Raw genomic sequence first — 23,756 nt, forward strand, 5'->3', positions numbered from 1 at the left:
AAGAGGGGCGGGGGCGGCGACTGTCGGAGGACTCAGAGAAAGGAATTTTACAGGTAAGATTTTACAAAAATTCCGTTTTCTCTTACGTCCTCCGACAGTCGCAGCCCTCTTCATATTCGTCACAATGGGGACGTCCCAAAGCAGTGCAAACATGAGGGGTGGGAAACGCAGCCGCGCCCAAGGCAACGCCGTCTCCACAGCAGAGAAAGGAACCTTACCAAAGGAAGGAAACCCTCTGGGCAACAGAGGAAAAAACTTGCTCAACAGAAGCAAAAAAAATCCCAGGAAAACAAATAACCTAGGGATAACAACATGTATCCCAACAGCCAAGAAGCCCATACAAGAGGCTCTAAGAAACTGCCGCACTAAGAACCTTGCGGCCAAAGGAAGCATCTGCCGATGCCTGAACATCCACCCTGTAGAATTTTGTGAAGGTGTGAACGGACGACCAAGTCGCCGCCTTACACACCTGGGCCACAGAAGCCCCATGACGACAGGCCCAAGATGTACTCAGAGATCTTGTAGAGTGCGCCCTCACAGGCACAGGGGGAGCTCTCCCCTTCAAAGCATAGGCCTGTTCCACAGTCTGTCTGATCCATTTGGCAATGGTAGAGGCCGATGCAGCCAAGCCCTTCCGAGGTCCCTCAGGAAGGACAAACAAGGAATCCGACTTGCGGAAAGATTCAGTCGATTTCAGGTAAACCCTAATCGCCCGAACAACATCCAAGGAATGCAGCTCCACCTCCTTCGGATGTTTGGGCTTCACGCAGAGCGAAGGCAGGACAATATCCTCATTGATGTGAAAATCCGAAACCCTCTTCGGAAGAAAAGAAGGGTTAGGTCGTAAGACCACCTTATCCAGATGAAGGACCAGATACGGAGACTTGCAGGACAAAGCTGCCAGCTCCGAAACCCTGCGAGCCGAAGTGATCGCCACCAAAAAAGCGACTTTCTTGGACAACATGGACAACGAGATCTTCCTGATCTGTTCAAAAGGAGCGTGTTGTAACACGGACAGAACAAGATTCAAGTCCCAAGGAGGTAAAGGTTCCCTCCTAGGAGGGACCAGATGTCGCACCCCTTGAACAAAGGTACTAACCAAAGAGTTAGACGCCACAGGACGTTGAAAAAGAACGGCCAGCGCAGACACCTGACCCTTGACCGTAGCCAGCGCCAAACGCTGGTCGACACCCGTCTGAAGGAAGGACAACACCCTAGACACCAAGTGCGAGGTGAAAACCCCCTGGACTCACACCAAGCAAAATAGGCCTTCCAAGTACGGTGATAGACCTTCCCCGAGGAAGACTTCCTCGCGTTAATCAAAGTGTGAATGACCTCCGGAGAGAGACCCCTATCCTTCAGGACCTCGGTTTCAACAGCCAGGCCGTCAAAGCCAGCGACTGTAAAGCAGGATGGAATATCGGTCCTTGAGACAAGAGATCTTCTCGAAGAGGCAGACGCCAAGGAGCGTCGACCGCCAGGTTCACGAGGTCCGCGTACCAGGACCGGCGAGGCCAGTCCGGTGCCACAAGAATCACCGCGTGTGGTTCCGAGTTCAACCTGCGAAGGAACCTGGGCAGCAATTGGATCGGCGGGAACGCATACAGCAGCCGATACTGGTGCCACGGGGCCACCAACGCGTCGGACGCGTCTGCCCGAGGATCGCGCGTCCTTGCCACGAACCTTTTTACCTTGTTGTTCAGACGAGACGCGAACAGGTCCACTTCCGGAAGACCCCACTTCGCGCACAACATCTGGAAGACAGCCGGGTGGAGAGACCATTCCCCCTGATCCAGGGTCTGGCGACTCAGATAATCCGCCTGCCAGTTCTCCACCCCCGGAATGTGTACCGCCGATATCGCCGGGACATGAGTCTCGGCCCAAGAAAGAATGCCGGCCACTTCCCGAGCCGCTCGGGCACTCCTGGTGCCCCCTTGGTGATTGACGTAAGCCACTGCCGTGGCATTGTCCCGTCTGCACCCGAACCGGACAGCCGCGCAGCCTGTCCGTCCAACGGTGAAGGCAAAGATTTATCGCACGCAACTCCAGAATGTTGATCGGAAGGGAGGATTCCTCCTCCGACCAAGTCCCCTGGGTGAACAGAACGCCCAGAACACCACCCCAGCCTGACAGGCTGGCGTCCGTGGTGATCACCGTCCATGAAAGACGACGAAAAGACTTTCCCCCCCCGACACCGCCGGGGATTGGAGCCACCACAGAAGATCCCTTCTGGTGCGACGGCTCAACGAAACCTCGACATCCAGAGACTGCGGACGCCCGTCCCACTTGGACAGAATCTCCGCTTGGTGACCCCTCGTGTGAAACTGGGCAAAGGGAATTGCCTCGAAAGCCGAGACCATCAGACCCAGACACCGCATGCACTTCCGCAGGGATGAGCACGGAACGTCCCTGAGGGACTGGACTTCTCCCTGAAGAACCCTGATTTAGTCGTCCGGTAGGAAGACCTTCGCTTGGACCGAGTCCAGGATCATTCCCAAATAGGGAAGACGAACCGTCGGGCACAGTGTCGATTTTGGATAATTTATCGTCCAACCAAACTCCAGCAGAGTCTGCACCGTGACGGACAGATCCTTCTCCAGACCCTGGCTGGTCGCAGACCGAACCAGAATGTCGTCCAGATACCCCAGGACAGAGATGCCCTGGGCCCTCAACAAGGCCAGCAGTGGCGCAAGCACCTTGGTGAAAACCCGCGGAGCCGAAGCGAGGCCAAAAGGCAACGCCACAAATTGGTAGTGATCCTCCGCAATGGCGAATCGAAGGTACCTCTGGTGACCCTCGAAAATGCCACCGACCGCAGAGATTCCATGCGGTGCGGAACTTGCGAACCCGCACAAAGCGGTTTAGAGCCTTCAGGTCCAGAATAGGACGAACCTTGCCCTCCTTCCTGGGTACAGTGAACAGATTTGAATAGAACCCCCGAAACCTGTCCCGATGCGGTACCGGGACCACCACTCCCTGAGCTCTCAGGTCCCGCACTGCCAGGTGCAGATCCCGCAAACGCTCCGGAGACAGTTGAAGATTTGAGGGAAAAAATCTGCTCTCCGGCCGAGAGAGAAACTCGATCTTGTAACCAGAACGAACGATTTCCTGAACCCACCTGTCCCGAACACGGGCCAGCCAAGGTTGTAGAAAACCGAGCAAGCGTCCCCCCACCCCAGAACCGGGTGAGGGCGCCCCTTCAGGCCGCACTGTTGTGGGCAGCGGATCCGGATTGGCCGGACTTCTGCTTACCTGTCCACGGCTTCTTTTGAGAGCCCTGACCTTTGAACGGTTTGCCCTTAAAGTGCGGCCGAAAGGCACGAAAGGACCCCTGAGAGGGCCGAAAGGAAGCATGCTTCTTACCAGGAGTCGACTTAGCCTTCTGGGATTGGGGCAAGAGCGTGCTCTTACCACCCGTGATCCCCTTTATCAGTGTATCCAAGGATTCACCAAAAAGGCGAGAACCGTCATAAGGAAGATTGGCTAAAGTCTTGCGAGAAGATTGGTCCACCGACCAACACTTCAACCAAACCAAACGGCGAGACAACACCGCCACACCGTGTACACGTGCGGCCAACGGGACCATATCCAAGTCCGCATAGCACAAATACATGACACCCTGATGGATTTGATCCACCATGTCCAATGTCGCCTGCGGGGCTGAGTCAGCCACCAAAACGCGTCTAAGCACCTGCGTCCAACTCGCGACCGCCTGGGCCGCCATAAGGGAAGCAAACAGAGCTTTTAACATAGAACCCATAATAGAATAGGTATGACGGGCAAGAGACTCCAGCCTCTTGTCCGTGGCATCCCGGAACACCGGGGTATCCTCAGCAGGAATCGCAGTGGACTTATTCAAAACCGTGATCGCGTGATCCACCAGAGGTGGAACACACCAACGCTCGTCAGTAGCGGGCGTGAAAGGATAACGCAATTTGAACCTACTGGGTACAGCAAAAGGCTTGCGGATATTACGCCATTGTTCTTTAACAGCGTTTTGAAAATCATCCGTGCAGGGAAAAACCTGCGATGTTTTGCGCCGTCTCTTTGTCCCATAAGCTGCCAAGGCAGCAGGCGGACACGGTTCATCCTGCAAGCGCAGCGTATGCTTAATAGAAGCAACCATTTCATCCATGAGCGCAAGCTCTTCAGACGAGCCAGGGGGAGAATCATCCACCCCTTCAACCTCAGCCTCCACCTCGGACCCCACAAGATCCAGGGAGGAACGGGACCCTGATAAGGAGACCCCGGCCACACCAGCCCCTGCACCATCACCCTCTGAACCAGAGGAAATTGTTCTGGACCTTTTTGTGGATTGAGCAGCCACCAGCATTTGCACCTGTGCTGCCAGATTAGCCACAATGGCAGCCAAATCCCCCCCTGGGGGGGAAACAGCAGTCCCCTGACTACCCATCAATGTGGTAGGAAATTTGCCCTCCTGAGAATCCATTGCCCCAAAATTATTGCTGGCCAAGAAGGGGTTAACTGCCCCTTTAACAAGCGCAGCGAGCGCAGCCCACCGCACACACACACAGCACAATTGAGACCCCCACAGGGAAGACACAGAACCCAGGCAATGGATAAAGGAAGATCAGAAAGGTAAAAACCTGAAGGAGACCTTGCTGTAGCTGCCGCCGCGATCGTGCACACCAGGAAAGAGGAAGTGATGCAATCAGGGCGCTCTGTTAAAGCCTATGGAAGGCTACAAGAAAATGGCCGCCCGCAGTTAAAACATGCGGCTGGGCGAGTGCAGGCAAAATGGCGCCGTTTGGCGCCAAAACCGCCGCTCCCCCACTACAGTGATGCATTAACACCACCCATGCAAAAAAACATGGCGGATCGCTGTAGCGATCGCTGTAAAGTGCCCCAACATGGTCAAAAGCATGTCCCACAGCACACAGCCTTCACACATACACAGGCTGACACAGACAGTGCAGCCCAGCCCCCCCTCCTTATGCCCACAGCATGCAGCCAGAGAGACAGGGAGAAACAAATCCACAGTGTGAACACAGGCAGGGTAACACAGTCCCAGACTGACAGCCCTCCCAAAACAGACAGGTCCCCACATAAATACACTTACCTCCACGGATGGCGTGGGGAACCCGCACAGGCGAACAAACCGCTGCACACAAGGCAAGGAGAGTCGCATCCAGGACGCAGCACAATGGTGGGTTAAGAAACCGCACAGCGTCCAGTGAGGTAGCCACCTCACCAAGCATCCCTGCACCGAACAGGGATGGGTCGTTCACTGCGCCAGGAGCGATACCTGACTGAACGCTCGATGGCAGGCTGGGAAGCCACCGACCCACAACCTGCGACCAGGGGGATCAGCCCGAGACCCAGCCCGCACGAATCCTCTTCATCAGAAGAACTAACTAACGCTGAAAAAATAACAGCTAAGTAAAGCAAGAGAGAAAACTCAAACAAAAAAAATCAAAAAAAAAAAAAAAAAAGAAGAGTCTGGGGCACAAAGCCCCAGCACAGAGAGAGCCAGCCACTCCTGACAAGCTAGACATTGAAACTGGAGTATGGATACAGGAAGTAGGAGGGTATTGACTGAGGGGACCACCCCCTGGGGGTGGGATGTGTTAAAACCTTTATATTAACATATTCTGTTGCCTAGCTACTCCTTCGGAGCAAAGTCTAAAACCCCATTGTGACGAATATGAAGAGGGCGGCGACTGTCGGAGGACGTAAGAGAAAAACTTCTTATAAGCTGAGAAGGAAGGCCCACATCTGCGACTAGGTTCCTTGCCCTTAGTAGCCAGCGGAAGAAAAGTACTCCCCCCCCCCATGAGACCTTTTATGTCGCCATCCAGGGTAGCTCCAAACAGGCGATCTCCTTGGAAAGGAAGATCAGTCAAGGCCTTTTTTTGAAGTCTGATCCGCAGACCAGCACTTGAGCCAAAAGAAAAGACAAAGAAGGATCACTGCCATCAGGGGAGCCGGAGCCAAAGAGGCATCACAGATAAACTGCAGCCCCTGGACCAGCTGATCTGCCAGCTTGGCAAAGGCAGGGGGGAGCCGTTACCCCTCCAGGATACGGCGTAAGAGCTTAGCCCACTCGGTCAGAGTTTGTAACACTAAGGCAATGGTGAGCAACAACCTCATTGCCGAACCAGCCAGAGTGCACATATTGCACAGACTGGGGGGACCCACTGGATCTAGATTATCCAGTCTGTCGCCCAGTCTGGCAGTTTATAGTAGATTTTCCCAGGAACAAAATAACAAAAAAAGGAAACAATTGCCAGGACCAGAGATCCCAGCAAGGAGCTAGGTCCTTACTCCTGACTAGTCAGAAAAACTGAGTGCCTATGGCTGAGAGTGGGAGTATACCCCCTGGGACTGCCCCATAGGCGTAGTCAAGCTTTTTCCTGCCTAGTGTCCTACTCCTGTAGGGTGCAGCATAACCTAATGGTCAAGAAGATAAGGAGCTGTGTCCGTCAATGAACGAAAGAGAAATGCACTTTTATTTTGTCTGTGGCCCCACTGAAGTGTCTCCCCAATAAGGATACGAATGACAAAAACCTGACAGAGGCTCTAGTCCTCCTCTGTTGGCCAGAGTTGGATTTAAGTTTATATCCTGGAATACATCTTCTACACCTGATCAGAAACCAGACTAACTGGGCTTCTAGGCAGTTGTAGGAGTTCTGCCACAGTAAGGGGGCCCACCCGCCGGTTCGTTTTGCCTTGCGGGGGTTTGCGGCCTGCTGCAGAGGGGAGGATGAACTGAGCACTATCACTTCCCTGGAGTCTGGAGCCTCGCCTATCCTCTCAAGGGAGAGAGAAGCCGTGTAGAGAGACGGAGGTGGACACTGGGAAAAAAAAAAAAAAAGGCAGCTGACACCAATAGAGTGAAGGGGGAGGAGCTCTCCCCTCTGGAAGGAGACCACATGACACAGAGGCATCCCTGGAGGCACATGAATGCTGAGGGGGAATCGACTGACAAAGTGAGTGATAAATTGCTAGTGCAGCCGATTCCACCCTCCACCACCTGTGCCTCTTACTGACCCCCCCCCCCCCCCACAGATCTCATCCCTTCCCCTCCCCTCTACAACAGATTGAAATGCAATCTGTGGGGGGGGGGGGGGGGGACGACGACAGTAAGAGGCGGAGGTGGTGGTGGGAGGAGGACACCAATCCTACCCCCCTCACCACCACCGCTACTAATCCTACCCCCCTCCCAACCACTGCCACTAATCCTACCCCCCCCCCTCACCACCACCGCCACTAATCCTACCCCCCTCACCACCACCACTGCTACTGATCCCCCCCCCTCACCACTGATCCCAACACCCCTCACACCACCATTGCTGCCACTAATTCTATCCCCCTCACCACCACTGCTGCCACTAATTCTATCCCCCTCACCACCACTGCTGCCACTAATCCTATCCCCCTCACCACCACCGCTGCCACTAATCTAATCCCACCTCCCTCACCACCACTGCTGTCACCAATCCTACCCCCTCACCACCATCGCTTCCACTAATCCTACAGACCCTCAGCACCACCACCGCTGTCAACAATCCTAACCCCCCCCCCCCCCATCACCACCGCTGCCACTGATCCCACCCTGTTCACCACCACCACTGATTCAACCCCCTTAACCACCACCACTAATACCCCACCAACACCGCTGCCACTAATCCCTCCCCTACTCACCACCACCACAGCTGCCACTTACCCCACACCCTTCACCACCACAGCTGCCACTTATCCCATCCCACCACCATCACTGCCACTTACCCCATCCCCCCCCCACCACCACTGATTCCATCCCACCACCCCTGCTGTCACTCATCCCATCCCACGACAGCTGGCACTGATGAAATCCCACCACTGTTGCCACTGATCCCATCCCACCACCACTGTTACTGATTCCATCCCCCCCACCACCACTGAAACTCATCCCATTCCACCCCCACCTCTGCAACTCATTCCAACCCCATTCTCCAGGGGGCCCACGCCTCACCCCTGTACACCTGGATTGGAGGGGCGGCATATAGACGAACCAATCCCCTCTCCGCTGCAGGAAGAAAATGTATGGGATACGTTCCTTTATATGCCGCCCCTTCTACTTAGATGTACAGGGGTGACGCATGGGGGCTGGGTCGCCCCTGGGTCAGTGGGGCCCCCTTCATGGTTTCTTGCATGGGGGCCCTGAAGGTTCTAATTATGCCTCTGCTTCTAGGTATCTGGAGGGGCTAGTGTTCTCCCTATGCTGTTCTTTTGCTAGGTCTACAAAGGTTTTTCATATGTACATTATTAGCTGCCCTGAAACAAAGTGCCTGATTCAAAAGTACACGCTTAAATTGACACAAAACTTAGTCGGAACTGAACCAGTTCAGACATAACCTACATACTTTCCAATCAGGAGAGTCTTCAAAGGGCATCTTCTGCTATGCCCTCTTTAGGAAACCCATAATGCTTTGAGGATCCCACATCATGGGTGCACAATGTATTAAGAGTTAAAGTTATAGTAAAGTCTTTTTTTGTATGAAAATAACAAACTTGTTATACTTACCTGCTCTGTGCAGTAGTTTCCACAAGTCAGCCACGATTCTCCTCTTCTCGGGCCCTCTTTGGCGCTTCTGACCCCTCCCTCCTGCTGAATGCCCCCACAGCAAGTAGCTTGCTAGGGGTGCACAAGAGCAGAGCTACATCTCCGTGTCTCCATTCAGAAACCGAGCCGTGACTCGGACCCGCCCCCTCTCTATCCTCATTGGCTCGCTGATTTTGATTGACAGCAGCAGGAACCAATGGCGCCACTGCTGTGTCTTAGCCAATAAGGAGAGAGAGTCCTGGATGGCCGAGGAACTCGTGGACATCACTGGATAGAGATGGGGCTCATGTAAGTATCAGCGGGGCTGCTGCACACAGAAGGCTTTTTATCTTAATGCATAGAATGCGTTAAGATAAAAAACCTTCTGTCTTCCCAACTCCTTTAAGATAAAAAAACCTTCTGCCTTTACGACTACTTCAAATGTTTTTAAATCAAATTAAAATATAGACTTACTGGCCAGTCTTGGATTTAAATTTGCTATTGTATTTGAAACAACTGCGGCAAGTCTTTTCACAAGGGCTGTAGTCATAAGTAGCCTTGCTTTCTGACATCCATATAGTACATAAGCTTACCTCTTTCCCTCTATTCCTCTTAGAAGGCTGCTTGTGATTAAAGTGCCCAGAACTCAGGCGCTTCAGTGACTGTAGATGAGTCTTGGTGCCTTGCTCAGGACTGGAAGTGTCCAAGGGCTTATCTAGGCTGTTGTAACAAAAAAAAAAAAAAAAAAAAAAAATCAATGAAAGAACATACATTTGCAAGATACCTTTATAAAAATAAAATTTCTCTGTACTAAGTGGAGTAAGACCGGGTTTGACCCCTTATCAGGCCTTCCCTCCTGTTTAGGAGAGAACCCGCAAACCATCATATATGTGAAAGACTCTAGATTAAATAATAGGCCTGAAACAACAAATCGATTAATCAACAACTAATCAATTATGAAAATAGTAATCAGCTATTTTCAATCGATTAGTTGGTCAGCCGATTAGTTGGTCTGCATACAGAATGCATTATATGTTTACATTTCAGGAAATACAGCTTTTAGTACTACTTTAAGTGTATAGCTTCATGTCTGGCTCCTAGTTAAAATGCCCATATATCCTACCCTGTATTATATATATATATATATATATATATATATATATATATATATATATATATATATATATATATATATATATATATATATATATATAATGTATGATATAAGTAATATATATTGTTACTTTCACTTTTTCACAGTATAAATGAACCCCTTCTAGTAGCGATTATCTGCACTTTTTGTACTATAAAAAGGGCTCATTTTAGTTTTTTAACCCCACTATGACAGCTACTAAACGTCTTAGGCCTGGTTCACACCTATGCGTTTTTTGGTGCTTTTTGCAGAAACGCATTACAGTTCACTTACCATGGTTTCCTATGGGACATATTCACATCTATGCTTTTTTTTTCAGCCGCTGTGTATTTGGAAAGGGTCAATGGCTTTTTTCAACTGTGCTTTTTAGGTTAAATAGACTTCAATGGAGAAGTTGCAGTAAAGAATGTAGTGCGTCTTTGCCGCGATTTGTGTTTTTTAATCTGCCCAAAGACAAAATTGGGCACAAAAGCCTACAAATTGCATAGGTGGGAACTGAGCCTTCTGCTGGCCATACACGTATCGATTTTCGGACGAGAATATTCATACGAAAACTCTTTGTACATTTGCTGAATGAAAGAATGTCGTTTGAAAAATTTCACTTGCTTTTAATATTCAGTTTTAAAACTAATTTCTGAAAAAAAGCCACATACCACAACTGAAAATTCCTTTGGCTAAGAAGTTTTCTTATTCCAATCTTCCAGTCACTGTGGTCGAAAACGAACATCAATTCGACCTGACTAAAGATTAGAAACTCAAAGCAACGTTCAAAAAAAAAAAAAAAAATTTTAAGAAGGAAGACACTTTTTTTTTATGGCCAGCATAAGTGACAGCAGGCGCAGGTAGCTTATATCAAGCTACCTGCCTATGTCATACATAATATATTACAGCTCTGTCTGAAAATCGGCTAACAGTCTTTAATTTTTTTTTTCTTTAAATAAAAAAGGTGATCTGAGTCTGATGATATTTACCAGGATCAACCTCTTATAGTATATATAGTATATCTCTTCTGTCTGTTATTCTCAAGAGTGGATTAGAGATTTTGCTCCCTAACTGTATAGTTGTTTTTTTATATTTACCACTGCATAAAGATATTTAAGAATAAATTGCCTTTTTATTTTTTAATTTTACATATTAACTAACTTATACACCAACTAATCCAGGGCTCGACAAACCCCAGGCGCCTGATTGCATTGGCGACTAGAATTAGTGGCCTGGCGCCTGGACTACACTGTGGCCCCCGCCAGTGGGTGCGCGGACTAAAATACAGCGCTGGCCAGTAATTGAGGCCACAGCTTTGCGGCCTGCTGTAGGGAGACGCTTCAATTGGGGAACTGGCGCCCTCTTGTGGTGGCCAGGGCTGCAAAAAGCAGTCACTGGCGGCGCTGAGGATTTCCCCTGCCTGTTCTCACTGTTCAGAGAAGAGCTTGAGGTCTTAATCTGGCGCCCTGTCCTTACCAGTGAGTGGACAGGGAGTGTGGGGCAGCTGGTCGGAAACAGCCTCGGTTCCATTTACAAGCCCACAAAGATGGAAACGGTTTTATTTAATTTTTTCCATTAAAATTATTTTCTTTATTATTTTTTATTCTCTCCCTGTCATGCCACACAGCCGAAGGCCCCTTTTACACGGACTGTCTGATCAGGTCCGCCTGTCAGTTTTTCAGGCGGACCCGATCGGACCCTTCGGTCTCCTCTATGGAGTGGCGAGTGTCCGCTGACAACTACCGCCTTCCGATCCTGTCTGCCAAAAACAGATGGATGGTGGTCCTACTTTCCATCCGTCCGACGGATCTAATCAGATTGAAATGAACAGGCAGCCCATTTCCATCCGACTGCGCCATAGAGGAGAGGGGGACTTTGTCCATGTTAGCTCTGCATAGCGAAGCGGACAAGACCTGTCATCCACTTGCTCAGCAGGGATTAGCAGAGAAATCCCCGCTAAGCAAACAGATTTTGCTTAGCGGAGTTGCACGTGTGAAAGGGGCCTAAGGTGGCATGAGTTACTGGATCTCCTATCGCCTCCAACTACTGCACTGTCCTTCCCTAGTGAGCCACTGCCTATCACACACGGGCTGAATGCCGGGCAACATCAGCTGGTGCATTAAAAACTGGCTGCCACTCGGCCCATGTTGTATTTGTTTGCCCACAGTCAGTCCGAAAAATGCATAAAATTATGGGAAATACATTCGGATAAAAAGCATTGCCTTTATCCTTGCCCATCTGATTCTGTTTTTTCTTATGGTAGCACAAAATGAATGTAAAATTATTGTTCATTAAACAGAAAAATAAGGAGGGCAGAAATTGAAGAGGGTACCATCACTGAACAGATGGGTCTTAAGCATCAGCGTCCGCAAGTAGGGGCAAATGCCCCGCCCCTGTAATCTCAACTTCCCCTTTAAAGTGGTTGTTAAGCCACTTTATCCCATCGTGTCTGGTCTGTTTAATAATCCTGTGTGCCCTTGTGTCTGTGTTTTAAAAAAAATAAGGCATTCTTTACCAGTTTTCAGAGCGCCGCTCACGTGACCCATCGGCTCTCTCCTCTCCCCGTCTAACAGCTGCCTGCAGCCGGTGGAGCCGAGGATTCCTCGCTGTCATCAGTCAGGAGGGGAGGAGGAGAGGAAGGAGTAGGCCGGTCACGTGTGCAGAGATTGGCGCTCTGAAAACTTGTAAAGAATGGCATATTTTTATAAAAAACACAGACACAGGGGCACACAGGATTATTAAAACAGACTGTGGACAGGATATGAAACTTTGAGGGGCACTGACACAGGAGTAGACAGGCAGGGAGGGAGGGGAGAGCGAGGACAGAGGAGGACAGGTGAGCTGCGAATGATGGAGACATGTAAACTGACCATGATGTCAGGGCCCAGCAGCCATGGTATACCGTGGACAATTTACAGAGAGGAGGACATATCCAGGCAGGATCAGCCAGGTATTTTAGGCAATACGGGGGGCAAATTATACAGCACATGCATTGTGCTGTATAACATGCTTTAAGGGAACAGGATCAATTTTTTTTTAGGTTAACAAATGCTTTAAATGTTGCTGTTTGACCTTTAAAAATAAATATGCAAAATAAGTATAATGACTAAGCCCCTCCCCTACATGACATTGTTGAAAAGGGATGGAGCATGGGTGACCTTAAAATGATGCCCATGGTCTTAAGCAGTAGTTTAGTTTTACACTGGTATCTTGCATTATTCTGTAAAAAGCATCAGTTCGAGAGGAAAATTCAAACAGAAAAAATAACATGCCATAGCTTCATAGGCAACTATGCAATGGCTGATCCAACTGAGGAGGTGAGGAGGATTGGAATGTGTAAATTCCAGCCTCGTCTGTGCCCCTGATGTTCCACTTTTCCAATCTGCATTGAATAAGTTTGGAATTGTCCTTTACAGGTATTACAGAACTGCAGTAGATGCGCTTCTCCCTATATGTGGTTTAAGAGATACAATTTAGCAGAAACACAGAAGTGGCCTGCACCTGATAAAACTGCGTTAATGTTCCTGCTCAAAAAACAGAATATTAAACATCTTTTTTTCTATTCATCATAAAATCCTTTTCTTGGAGTCCATGGAAGGACACAGGAAGTCTTACACCTTTTAGTTAAAGCGGAGTTCCATCGTGAAAAAAATTTGTCATCGCTCCCAAGAATCAATGCCCCTGCATCGGCCCCGCTCGTCAGTTCCAGCGCAGGCGCGTCATTCCCTGCTAAACAGCTTCTGGGCATGCCCATAAGTTGTGCAGGGATGACGCGCCTGCACCGGAACTGACAAGTGGGGCCACTGCAGGGCATTCTGGGACCAAAGAGGACGCCCTGGTTTCAGCTGCCCACAACTGAGATGGCAGCGCTGGACAAGAAAATTTCAAGGTAAGTATTTCTTCTAAAAGGTAAGTGAACCCGAGGACAGTTCAGAGGCCATCATTGCTGAAATGCACTAGCCCTGACTGTCCTGGGGGTATTTTTTTTTTAATTTTATTTTTCAGGCCGGAACTCCGCTTTAAACTACCACCTACAGAAGAAATCGACACTGGCAAAAAAAACTGATGCCAGAAGCTGGTATCAAACTTCCCCTTAGTAGAACTCAGCTCGATGCTGAAAAACCAAAGACACACGCTCAGATCTGGTAAAATTAGCCCCAATAGGAAAGGTGGGAACCTGATCCTTGAGACCATGTGCTTGAATAAAGGTCTGTCTGAAGCAACTAGAGATGATGATATAAGACGTTCTTCCAGGTTGAGGGGCGCAGGCGCATTGAAGCGAGGAGCTGTGAACAACAAAGGGGACATACATCTCCAAAATGTTTGGCTATTTATTTACAACATCCTGTCAGCTGAGCCAGCACTACTATTGGAACTACACGGAGGAGTATTGCATCTATGAATAATGCTTTGGTTTATTCATTGTTGAGGTGAGCAGCCACTGCACTCAATGTTGGATCCTTTGTTCGGATTGTTCACATCGGTGACACTGATTGATGTGCACCATGTTTTGGATCACTACCGTTTGCCTCTTTACCATAAATATTTTCTGCACTTCCACATGGACTTCTATATACAATCTTTATTGATTATCTTTACATGAACATTCAATTTAAGATATATTTAATTTATTCACTTGGATTTATGCAACGTTTCCGTGATATTGATTATTACTTTCATGAATATTTAGGTATTGTGTTATATTTGTGTGGTATGTTTTTTGAGTGGGTTCCATACAGTATATTCTGGAATTAACACGAAATTATTCTAAAAGAATCAGTAGGTGAGAGAGACGCACACAGCCCCACACACATCCACACAGTGGACCAGAACCGGACAAAGGGACAGGAGAATATTGTCCTGGTTAGGATAAGTATACTTCCATATATATATATATATATATATATATATATATATATATATATATATATATATATATATATATATATATATATACATATATACATATACACACACACATACACACACACACACACAGTATCTCACAGAAATCCGTACCCTCACATTTTTGTAAATATTGTATTAGATCAACACTGAAGAAAGGCTGTTAAACTGCTGTATGGTCTTGGCCACCATGCTGCAGCTCAGTTTCAGGCCATGAGGTGCCATGTTGAAATTCCAGTGACCAGTACGAGTGTAAGAGCGATCACATCAAATTTAACACACCTGCTCCCCATTCACTCCTGAGACCTTGCAACGAGTCACATGACACCGGGGAGGGAAAACTGCTAATTGGGCCCAATTTCAGACATTTTCACTTAGAGGTGTACTCACTTTTGTTTGCCAGCGGTTTAGAAATTAGTGGCTGCGTGTTGAGTTATTTTGAGGGGACAGCAAATTGACATCTTGTTATACAATGTGAGGGGTGTACTCACTTTTGTGAGAAAGTATGTATGTATGTATGTATGTATGTATGTATGTATGTATATACACACATACATACACACACATACATACACACATACATACACACACTACCGTTAAAAAAAAAAACTTGGGGTCACTTAGAAATGTCCTTATTTTCGAAAGAAAAGCATAGTTTTTTTTTCCAATGAAAATAATTAAAATAATCAGAAATACAGTCAAGACATTAATGTGGTAAATAGCTATTCTAGCTGGAAACGGCTGATTTTTAATGGAATATCTACATAGGTTTGAAGAGGCCCATTTCCAGCAACCATCACTCCTGTGTTGTAATGGTACATTGTGTTAGCTAATCGTGTTAAAAGGCTAATTGATGATTACAAAACCCTTGTGCAATTATGTTAGCACAGCTGAAAACTGTTGTGCTGATTAGAGAAGCTATAAAACTGGCCTTCCTTTGAGCTAGTTGAGTATCTGGAGCATCAGCATTTGTGGGTTTGATTATACCCTCAAAATGGCCAGAAAAAGAGAACTTTCTTCTGAAACTCGACAGTCTATTTTTGTTCTGAGAAATGAAGGCTATTCTATGCGAGAAATTACCAAGACACTGAAGATTTCTTATAAACGGTGTGTACTACTCCCTTCACAGAACAGCACAAACGAGCTCTAACCAGAATAGAAAGAGAATTGGGAGGCCCCAGTGCAAAAATAAATGAGAGGACAAGTACATTTGAGTCTCTAGTTTGAGAAATAGACGCCTCCTGGGTCCTCAACTGGCAGCTTCATTAAATGGTACCCGCAAAATGCCAGTCTCAACGTCCACAGTGAAGAGGCAACTTAGGGATGCTGGCCTTCTAGGCAGAGTTGCAAAGAAAAAGCCATATCTGAGACTGGCAAATAAAAGGAAAAGATTAACATGGGCAAAATAACACAGACATTGGATAGAGGAAGATTGGAAAAAAGTGTTATGGACAGACGAATTTAAGTTTTAAGTGCTTGGATCACACAGAAGAACATTTGTGAGATGCAGAACAAGTGAACAGATGCTGGAGGAGTGCCTGACGCCATCTGTCAAGCATGGTGGAGGTATTGTGATGGTCTGGGGCTGCTTTGGTGCTGGTAAAGTGGGAGATTGGTACAAGGTAAAAAAGAGATTTTGAATAAGGAAGGCTATCACTCCATTTTGCAACGCCATGCCATACCCTGTGGACAGCGCTTGAGTGGAGCCAATTTCCTCCTACAACAGGGCAATGACCCAAAGCACACCTCCAAACTATGCAAGAACTATTTACGGAAGAAGTAATCAGCCGGTATTCGGTCTGTAATCGAGTGGCCAGCGCAGTCACCAGATCTCAACCCTATTGAGCTGTTGTGGGAGCAGCTTGACCGTATGGTACATAAGAACTGCCCATTAAGCCAATCCAACTTGTGGGAGGTGCTTTAGAAAGCGTGGGGTGAAATTTCTTCAGATCACCTCAACAAATTGACAGCTAGAAGAATGCCAAATGTCTGCAAGGCTGTAATTGCTGTAAATGGAGAATTTTTTGATAAAAGTTTGAAGGACAAAATTATTATTTCAACTAAAAATCGATATTTCTAACCTTGTCAATGTCTTGACTATATTTTCTATTCATTTTGAAACTCATTTGATGAAGTGTGAGTCTTCATGGAAAACATGAAATTGCCTGAGTGACCCCAAACTTTTGAACAGTAGTGTATATATAAATATATTAGCATCTCACAATCAACATAACTTGATCTATAGATTTCTTTTGTAATATAAATATTTTGATATCTTAGGTTTCAGCAGGTACATGCTATTCAACATTACTTATATCAATATGTACATAACATGCATGCTGCTGCTGTAATCAACCGGTTAAAAGACTCACCACTAATCTCCTGGAGATTCTTAAAGGGAGGCTTCTGGAGGACCGAAAGCAATAAATTTAGGTCCCAAGGCGGCAACGGAGACCGCACTGGAGGAATCAAATGTCGGACCCCACGAAGAAAGGTACGCACCAGGCAGTGCGTAGCCAAGGGTAGTGGGAAGAAGACCTCCAAAGCCGACACCTGGCCCTTGATGGTACTTCAGACCAATTCCTGCTCAACAAGAAGTTCAAGATCCGAGCCACTGAGAAGGAGCCAGGATGAACTCCAAGAGACTCACACTACGCAATGTACATCTTCCACGTACGATGGTAGATCTTCCTAGAAGTAGATTCCCTAGCTTTAAACAGCATAGGAATCACAGATTTAGATAAATCTCTATCCTTCAGCAACCTAATGCTCAACAGCCAGGCCATCAAAGCCAGAGACTGTAAAGCAGGTTGGAAGATTGGTCCTTGGAACAGCAGATCCTCCCCGAGAGGAAGCCTCCAAAGAACGTCGGCGACCAGCCGCACCAGATCAGCGTACCAAGCCTGGCGAGGCCAGTCCGGAGCCACTAACATGACCGGAATCCCTTCTGCCTCAATCCTGCGTAGAAGTCGTGGCAGAAGCTGAGAGGAGGGAAGGCTTACATCAGACGATACTGACCCCACCGGGCACCAGCACGTCTGTGGCGTCTGCCAGAGGATCCCGTGACTGAGCCACAAGCCTCTGCACCTGTTGATCCGAGATTCCAACAGACCCACCTCAGGGATGCCCCACTGGAGACACAACTGATGAAACCCCTCCGGATGAAGCGACCACTCCCCTTGGTCCAATGCCTGCCGACTGAAGTAATCCGCCTGCCGGTTTCCCACCCTGGGAATGTTAACGGCGGAGAGGGCTGGAACGAATCGTTCTGTCCACCTTAGAATGCCCACTACCTCCAGAGCCGCAAGGACACTTCTTGTGCCCCCTGTGATTGACATGAGCCACGGCCGTGGCATTGACCGAATAAATGTGCACTGGACATCCCTGAAGACAATCCGTCCAATGGTCCAGACAGTCTGATTGTTCTGAGTTCCAATAAATTAATTGGTAGTCTGGACTTTTCCAGTGTCCAGATCCCCTAAGCAGAATGTTTGCCAAGGACGCCTCCCCAGCCGGACAAGCTGGCATTCAAGGTGATCACTGTCCAATACAAGGGGAGTAAGGATTCTTCCAGACAAAGCGCCAGAGAACGAAGCCACCATATCAGGGACTCCTTTGTTCCCTGGCTCAACCAGACCTGATTGTCCAGAGACTGCAGGGTCTCGTCCTATTTGGCCAGAATCTCCCTTTGCAGGGACCTCATATGGAACTGTGCAGACAGAACTGCTTTGAAGGTAGACACCATCAGGGCCAGCACCCGCATGCAAGTCCGGAGAAATGACCATCTGCTGGAAAGCAGGGGACGAACTGCAGCCTGCAATTTCTGGAGTTTGTCCAGACGAAGGAGCACTTGGCTAAGGCGGAGTCCAGAGTCAAACCCAGATAGTTCAGCTTTGTGGATGGAACCAGAGCAGACTTTTCTTCTGATAATTCAGAATCCAGTCAAACTCCTTCGGAGTTCGTATGGTGATTTCCAGGTTTTCCACCAGAGCAGTAGGAAACTCAGCTCGTAGAAGGTCATCCAAGTAGCTCCGTACTGAGATCCCCATTGGCGTTACAAAGCTAGCACTGGGGCTAACACTTTTGTGAAGACCCGAGGAGCAGAGGTGAGACCAAAGGGTAACGCCACAAACTGATAATGCTGCTCTCCCACGGGAAAGTAGAGGAAGCGCTAGTGACCGGCACATAATGGAATGTAAAGGAAAGCATCCTTGATGTTGATAGAGGCAAGAAAATCCCCCTGATGCAGGGAACCCACCACCTTGCAAATAGACTGCATTCTGAACTTTTGCACTCGCACAAAGCAGTTCAGCACCTTGAGGTCCAGGATTGGACGCACCTTGCCCTCCTTCCTGGAGACTGTAAACAGGTTTGAGTAAAAACCCTGAAAACGTTCCAAAGTCGGACTTAATGACCTAGTGGACCCACTTGTGTTGTACCAGGAAACTCCACAGGTCTGGGAACCAGCAAAGACGTCCCCCCACCCCCGATACGGGTGAGGAGGCACCTTCATGCTGAAGGAGCCTCGCCTTCGGGTCTAGAGAAGCCCTGAAAGGCTACAAGCCCTTGTTAGTTGACCCGGAGGGATGAAAAAATATCTTATGAGCTGAGAAGGATGGCCCACGTCTACGACAAGGTTTCTTGCCCTTAGTAGCCTGCAGAATAAAAGGTACGCCCCCGTGAGACCTTTTATGATGTCATCCAGGGTAGCTCCAAACAGGCAATCTCCTTGGAAAGGGAAGATAAGTTGAGGCCTTTTTAGAAGTCTGGCCAGCATTTGAGATAAAAGACACGCCAAAGGACCAGGTCAGGGTGTAAAAGCTTAGCCCACTCGGTCAGAGTTTGCAGCACCAGGGCAATGGTGTATACCAGCCTCAGTGCCAAACCAGCCAGGGTATACATATTGCAGGCCACAGCCTCCGCTTTCCTGTCAGCTGGTTCCTTAAAGGCCGGGGACTCCTCAACCGGAATCATGGCTGCCTTGTTCAATCTGGAAACCGGAGAGTCCACTATCGGTGGAACAGCCCACTTTGTAAACAGGGACTCCTCATAGGGGCAACGCCTAGAAGATCGCTAAGGGACCCCAAGGGGACGCTTTGAACATCCCCACTCTATAGGGACAATTTCATCAACATGGGAGGGGGGGGAAGGAAACCCATTTGCCGCTCTGGATGGCTTGTGAGTGCCAAAGGGAACCTGTGCCTTCGTCGTAGCTGCATCCTCCATCTTCATGGTCTCATGCACAGATACAATCAGTGCTTCCATCAGCACCTTTTCGTGCGCGGTTGCAGACATGAAGGAATCATCCTCACTATTGGAGGATTCCAGACGTGTGGTTGCAGACCCAGCAGGGTGACCCACGACTGTGGTGGCCGAATCAGATTCAGGATCTGATGAGACAGATGAGGAAGGGGAAGGCGGGGGGTGCTTTTTGCCAGCCCGTCGCATGAAAGCCACCTCCACCCGGGACACAAAGGACTCTAGGACTGCCGTCAATGCATCAATGGATGGTTGGAGCCCGGATCAGGTGGGGAGAGGTGTTTGAAAAACTCCATGAGTCACCAGGGGGACCCCAAAAAAATGGTAAACTGCAGCAAAAGGGAAAATCCCCACCGCGCTGGCAGCACCACCCAGTCACCAGCACCAAGCAATCCTCAGCAGAGAGGGAGAGAACCCCTCCAGACTCACCACCCAGCAGAAACAGGCACCAGCAGCCACCAGGATAATCTGCACCCCATGTGCGGCGATCAGGAAGTGAAAAGAACCAGGAGTCAGCACCAAGGGATGAGGAGGTGCTCCCACCGATGAAATCGCGGCCCACAGGGCTTTACTGTCATGGCCGCTACTATTTTCAGTGACAAACCACCGCAAAATGGTCGCCGTGCATAGAAACACAGGCTACAGCAAAAAGACGGCCACACGCGGCACCAGGAGGGATCCCTAGGCCTCAAGGACAGGCCCAGGCAGGATGAGGGGGCCCTGGCAGGAGCCCCCACCAGATACAACCCAGCACAGCCAATCGCCGGGGCAACCCCCTGGCCCCCATCGCCAGCATAATGCCCTGCCCCCACCCCAGGAGGTGTACCAGACCACCCAAACAGCCCCAGCATATGTAGAGCGGGGGTAGGATGGTAGATGAAAGGGGGTGCCTGATGGAAAATGAACGAAAGAGAAACCCGTGTTTGTAAAGATAAAATGTTATTAAAAAAAAGACAGAATTTTTATTTTTTATTAAAAAAAAAAAAAAAAACACAAAACATGTCACACTTACCTGCTCTGTGCAGTGGGTTTGCACAGAGCAGCCCCTCCCTCCTGTCAAGTGCCCCCAGAGCAAACAGCTTGTTGTGGGGGCAGCCAAGCAGGTTTGCTTCCGAGCTGCAGCTCTGCATGACTATTCAGACACAGAGCAGTAGCTCCCCCCCTCTTCTCATTAGCTCACTGGCTGTGATTGACTGCAGCAGGCACCAATAGCTCCCTCTGCGGGCTCAGCCAATGAGGAGAGAGTGCCTGGAGAGCGAGGCTCTCATGCACACGCAGAGCTGCAGCTCAGGAGCAAGCCTGATTGGTTGCCCCCACAGAAAGCAGTTTTCTCTGGGGGTAGCCAAGCAGGTTTGCTCCTGAGCTGCGGCTCTGCGTATTTACTCAAGACACAGAGCCGCAGCCCAACCCTGCCCCCTCTCTCCTTATTGGCTCACTAGTTGGGACTGCAGTGTGAGCCAATTGGTTGTCTCAGCCAATGAAGAGGGAGAGCCAAAAATCTTGTGCACATTGCTGGATCGAGATGGGGTTCAAGTAAGTATTAGGGGGCTGGTGAGGCTGCTGCACATAGGTTTTTTACCTTCATGCATGGAACGCATGAAGGTAAAAAACCTTAAACCTTTACAACCACTTTAATCTAAGTGCAATTGGCAGCAGGAGAACTGTATACTGCAATATTAGGTTGAGCAACATCCAAGAAACAACATAAACAACGCAATGTGTGGACATTATAAAACAAACTTCAAAAAAGAAGGAAAATAATTTGCCAAGAAACACTTAAGCAGGGCATAAAAGGGGCAAGACATATTTCTCAGCTGGAAATCCATTTTTCCGTATGGTAAACATAATAAAAAGAATGTAAAAACGCCAAACTAAAATGAAACATTTTAGAAGAACAAAGCAAAATGCTAAGCATCCTCTGCTTACCCTGTGATTTTTATTTTATGCATTTTGTTTTACATGTTCCAGATCCAATCTTAATAGCAAGGAATAAAAAGTGAAGGGGGGGGCACATAACTTAGAGGAATTTTTTTTTCCCCAAGCTCTGCAGCTTGTGCACATGTAACACATTTAGGCTAAATGGTCCCAGCTACTCTAGATGGACTGTTATTGTCATTAAGAAGAACAGATTGGAGTTCAGTGCGGAGTATAAACTTATAAAGACGTATAAATACTAGCGCTATGTATGTGTGATTCCAAAATACCTACAGCTGCTGTCCACCCAGTGTTATTACAACCTCAGAAAATATCACTCTGATAATACAGCGCTTGCAAATAAAATAAAAACATATAAACCTAATGTGCTCAAAAAATAAATATTATCTATATACATATATACAAAGGCTTTCAAAAAGTTCTCATATAAGGTGCTCAAGTGCTCCAAGCTAGTAAGGCGCTGAAGTGCTTCATGTAAACATGCTGTGAAGTGTGCCACACTCCCCTCTCAAATCCCCACTCACCAGAGAGAATGGACCCACAGCTTTTCAGTCTGGGGGTCACCCAAACTTGTATCTGGGGTTGTGGATATAAGGCCTTTTGGCGTCTAGATCGGGTCTCACCGATAATACTTTTGGGGCAACTTTAATATCCTCCAGGCTATAACCTTCCAGTTTACATACAAACTTGACAACTGGAGTCCAGTCAAATGCATTGTGATCCTTCTTCAGCCACTTCTGTAGTGGCGTTTGGTATTGCTCAAGAAAGTCAGAAGTGATGCTATTGTTAAAAGCTTCACAAGCAGAAAGAAGGTGATAAGTTGTGGGTCCAGCTCCAAAGTCTATTAAAATGTCTCCTTTAACACCACTGTCCTTGTCCTGCTGCAGAGTCCCTTGTGATGAAGCACACAGGGCAATTGAATGGTGCACTGTGACTGCAGCCTGAGCCCAGCTTCTGACATACAATGATCTGATAAGATTATACCAGGACAATGCCACAGCTTCTCCATACGCCAGCAACTTTTCTATCAGACTCACTCACCTGAAACACTTCAGCACCTTACTAATGGAGTTTAGAGCACTTGAGCACTTAATGTGAGAACTTTTGAAAGACTTTGTATATGTTTTTTATATATATCTTTTTCTGAGCACATTATGTTTATGTGTTTTTATTGGCAAGCACTGTATTATCATAATTTGAGTATACACATAGAAACATAATGCATGATAATACTTTAGCTGGTTTTTTATATGGTGGCCAGTACAGTGGCCACTAGAGTATTACAGTATAAGTATTTAAACTGGTAGTGAAGGGATAAAAATGGTCCACCAAGTTTATTTAACCATCTAAACCGCTAGTGGGTGCCTTGACACAAACAGCATACTCCTTACCCTTGAAAGTGTTCCTTACCCCAGTTAGTCCAACTCCATTTAAAAGTTTCTTGTTTTTTTAGTTTTCTAAAGACAATTTGTATTTGGAAGCCGTGTCCTCCTCAGTAGGGATACAGAAAGAATTTAAAATAACTGATTTATTCTATGGCCACTGCACTACATCCACAAACAATGAGTGCTTTGAGTGCTTACCGAGACTGATGTCACTCGTTTCCCTCTTCTTGGTGCTCAGATGGTGAGCAGGGAGTCACAAGACAGATATTTACAAATCTGTGAACCTGAAAATGTACTTTCAGGTACATATACTCCCTACAGAGCCAGGTGAAAAGGTGACTGAGGATGATCTCCTGCAGTGCTCAGGAGACACATCAGAGATCAACTTTAGGTTCCTGCTGTCGCCACGAACAATTAAAAGGCACAAGCATGCACAAACTCCTATTGTGTCAAAAATATGCCAACACTTGTCAACGGTTTAGAAACAATTTCAGGGCCACTCTATTATACAATGCAAAATAGATTAAGCAATAAAAGATTTTAGTGTAAACGTACACCTTCAGTGCCTTTGATTTGAGTTTTATCTTTTATA

The 23,756-nt window shown here is 47.8% G+C and overlaps 1 protein-coding gene across 1 annotated transcript in view; it reads right to left on the bottom strand.

The window, feature by feature from the left end:
• The window catches only part of LOC309568122 (kinesin-like protein KIF18B), a 183,133-nt gene that overhangs the window by 92,527 nt on the left and 66,850 nt on the right, over positions 1 to 23,756 (bottom strand). The window contains exon 10 of the mRNA XM_082273725.1: positions 9,139 to 9,265. Coding sequence (XP_082129851.1) covers positions 9,139 to 9,265 — 127 coding nt within the window. The remainder of the gene's footprint in view (positions 1 to 9,138; positions 9,266 to 23,756) is intronic.

This window comes from Pelophylax lessonae (genome assembly GCF_965119305.1).
Source record: "Pelophylax lessonae genome assembly, chromosome: 12".
NCBI classification, from domain to species: Eukaryota; Metazoa; Chordata; class Amphibia; order Anura; family Ranidae; genus Pelophylax; species Pelophylax lessonae.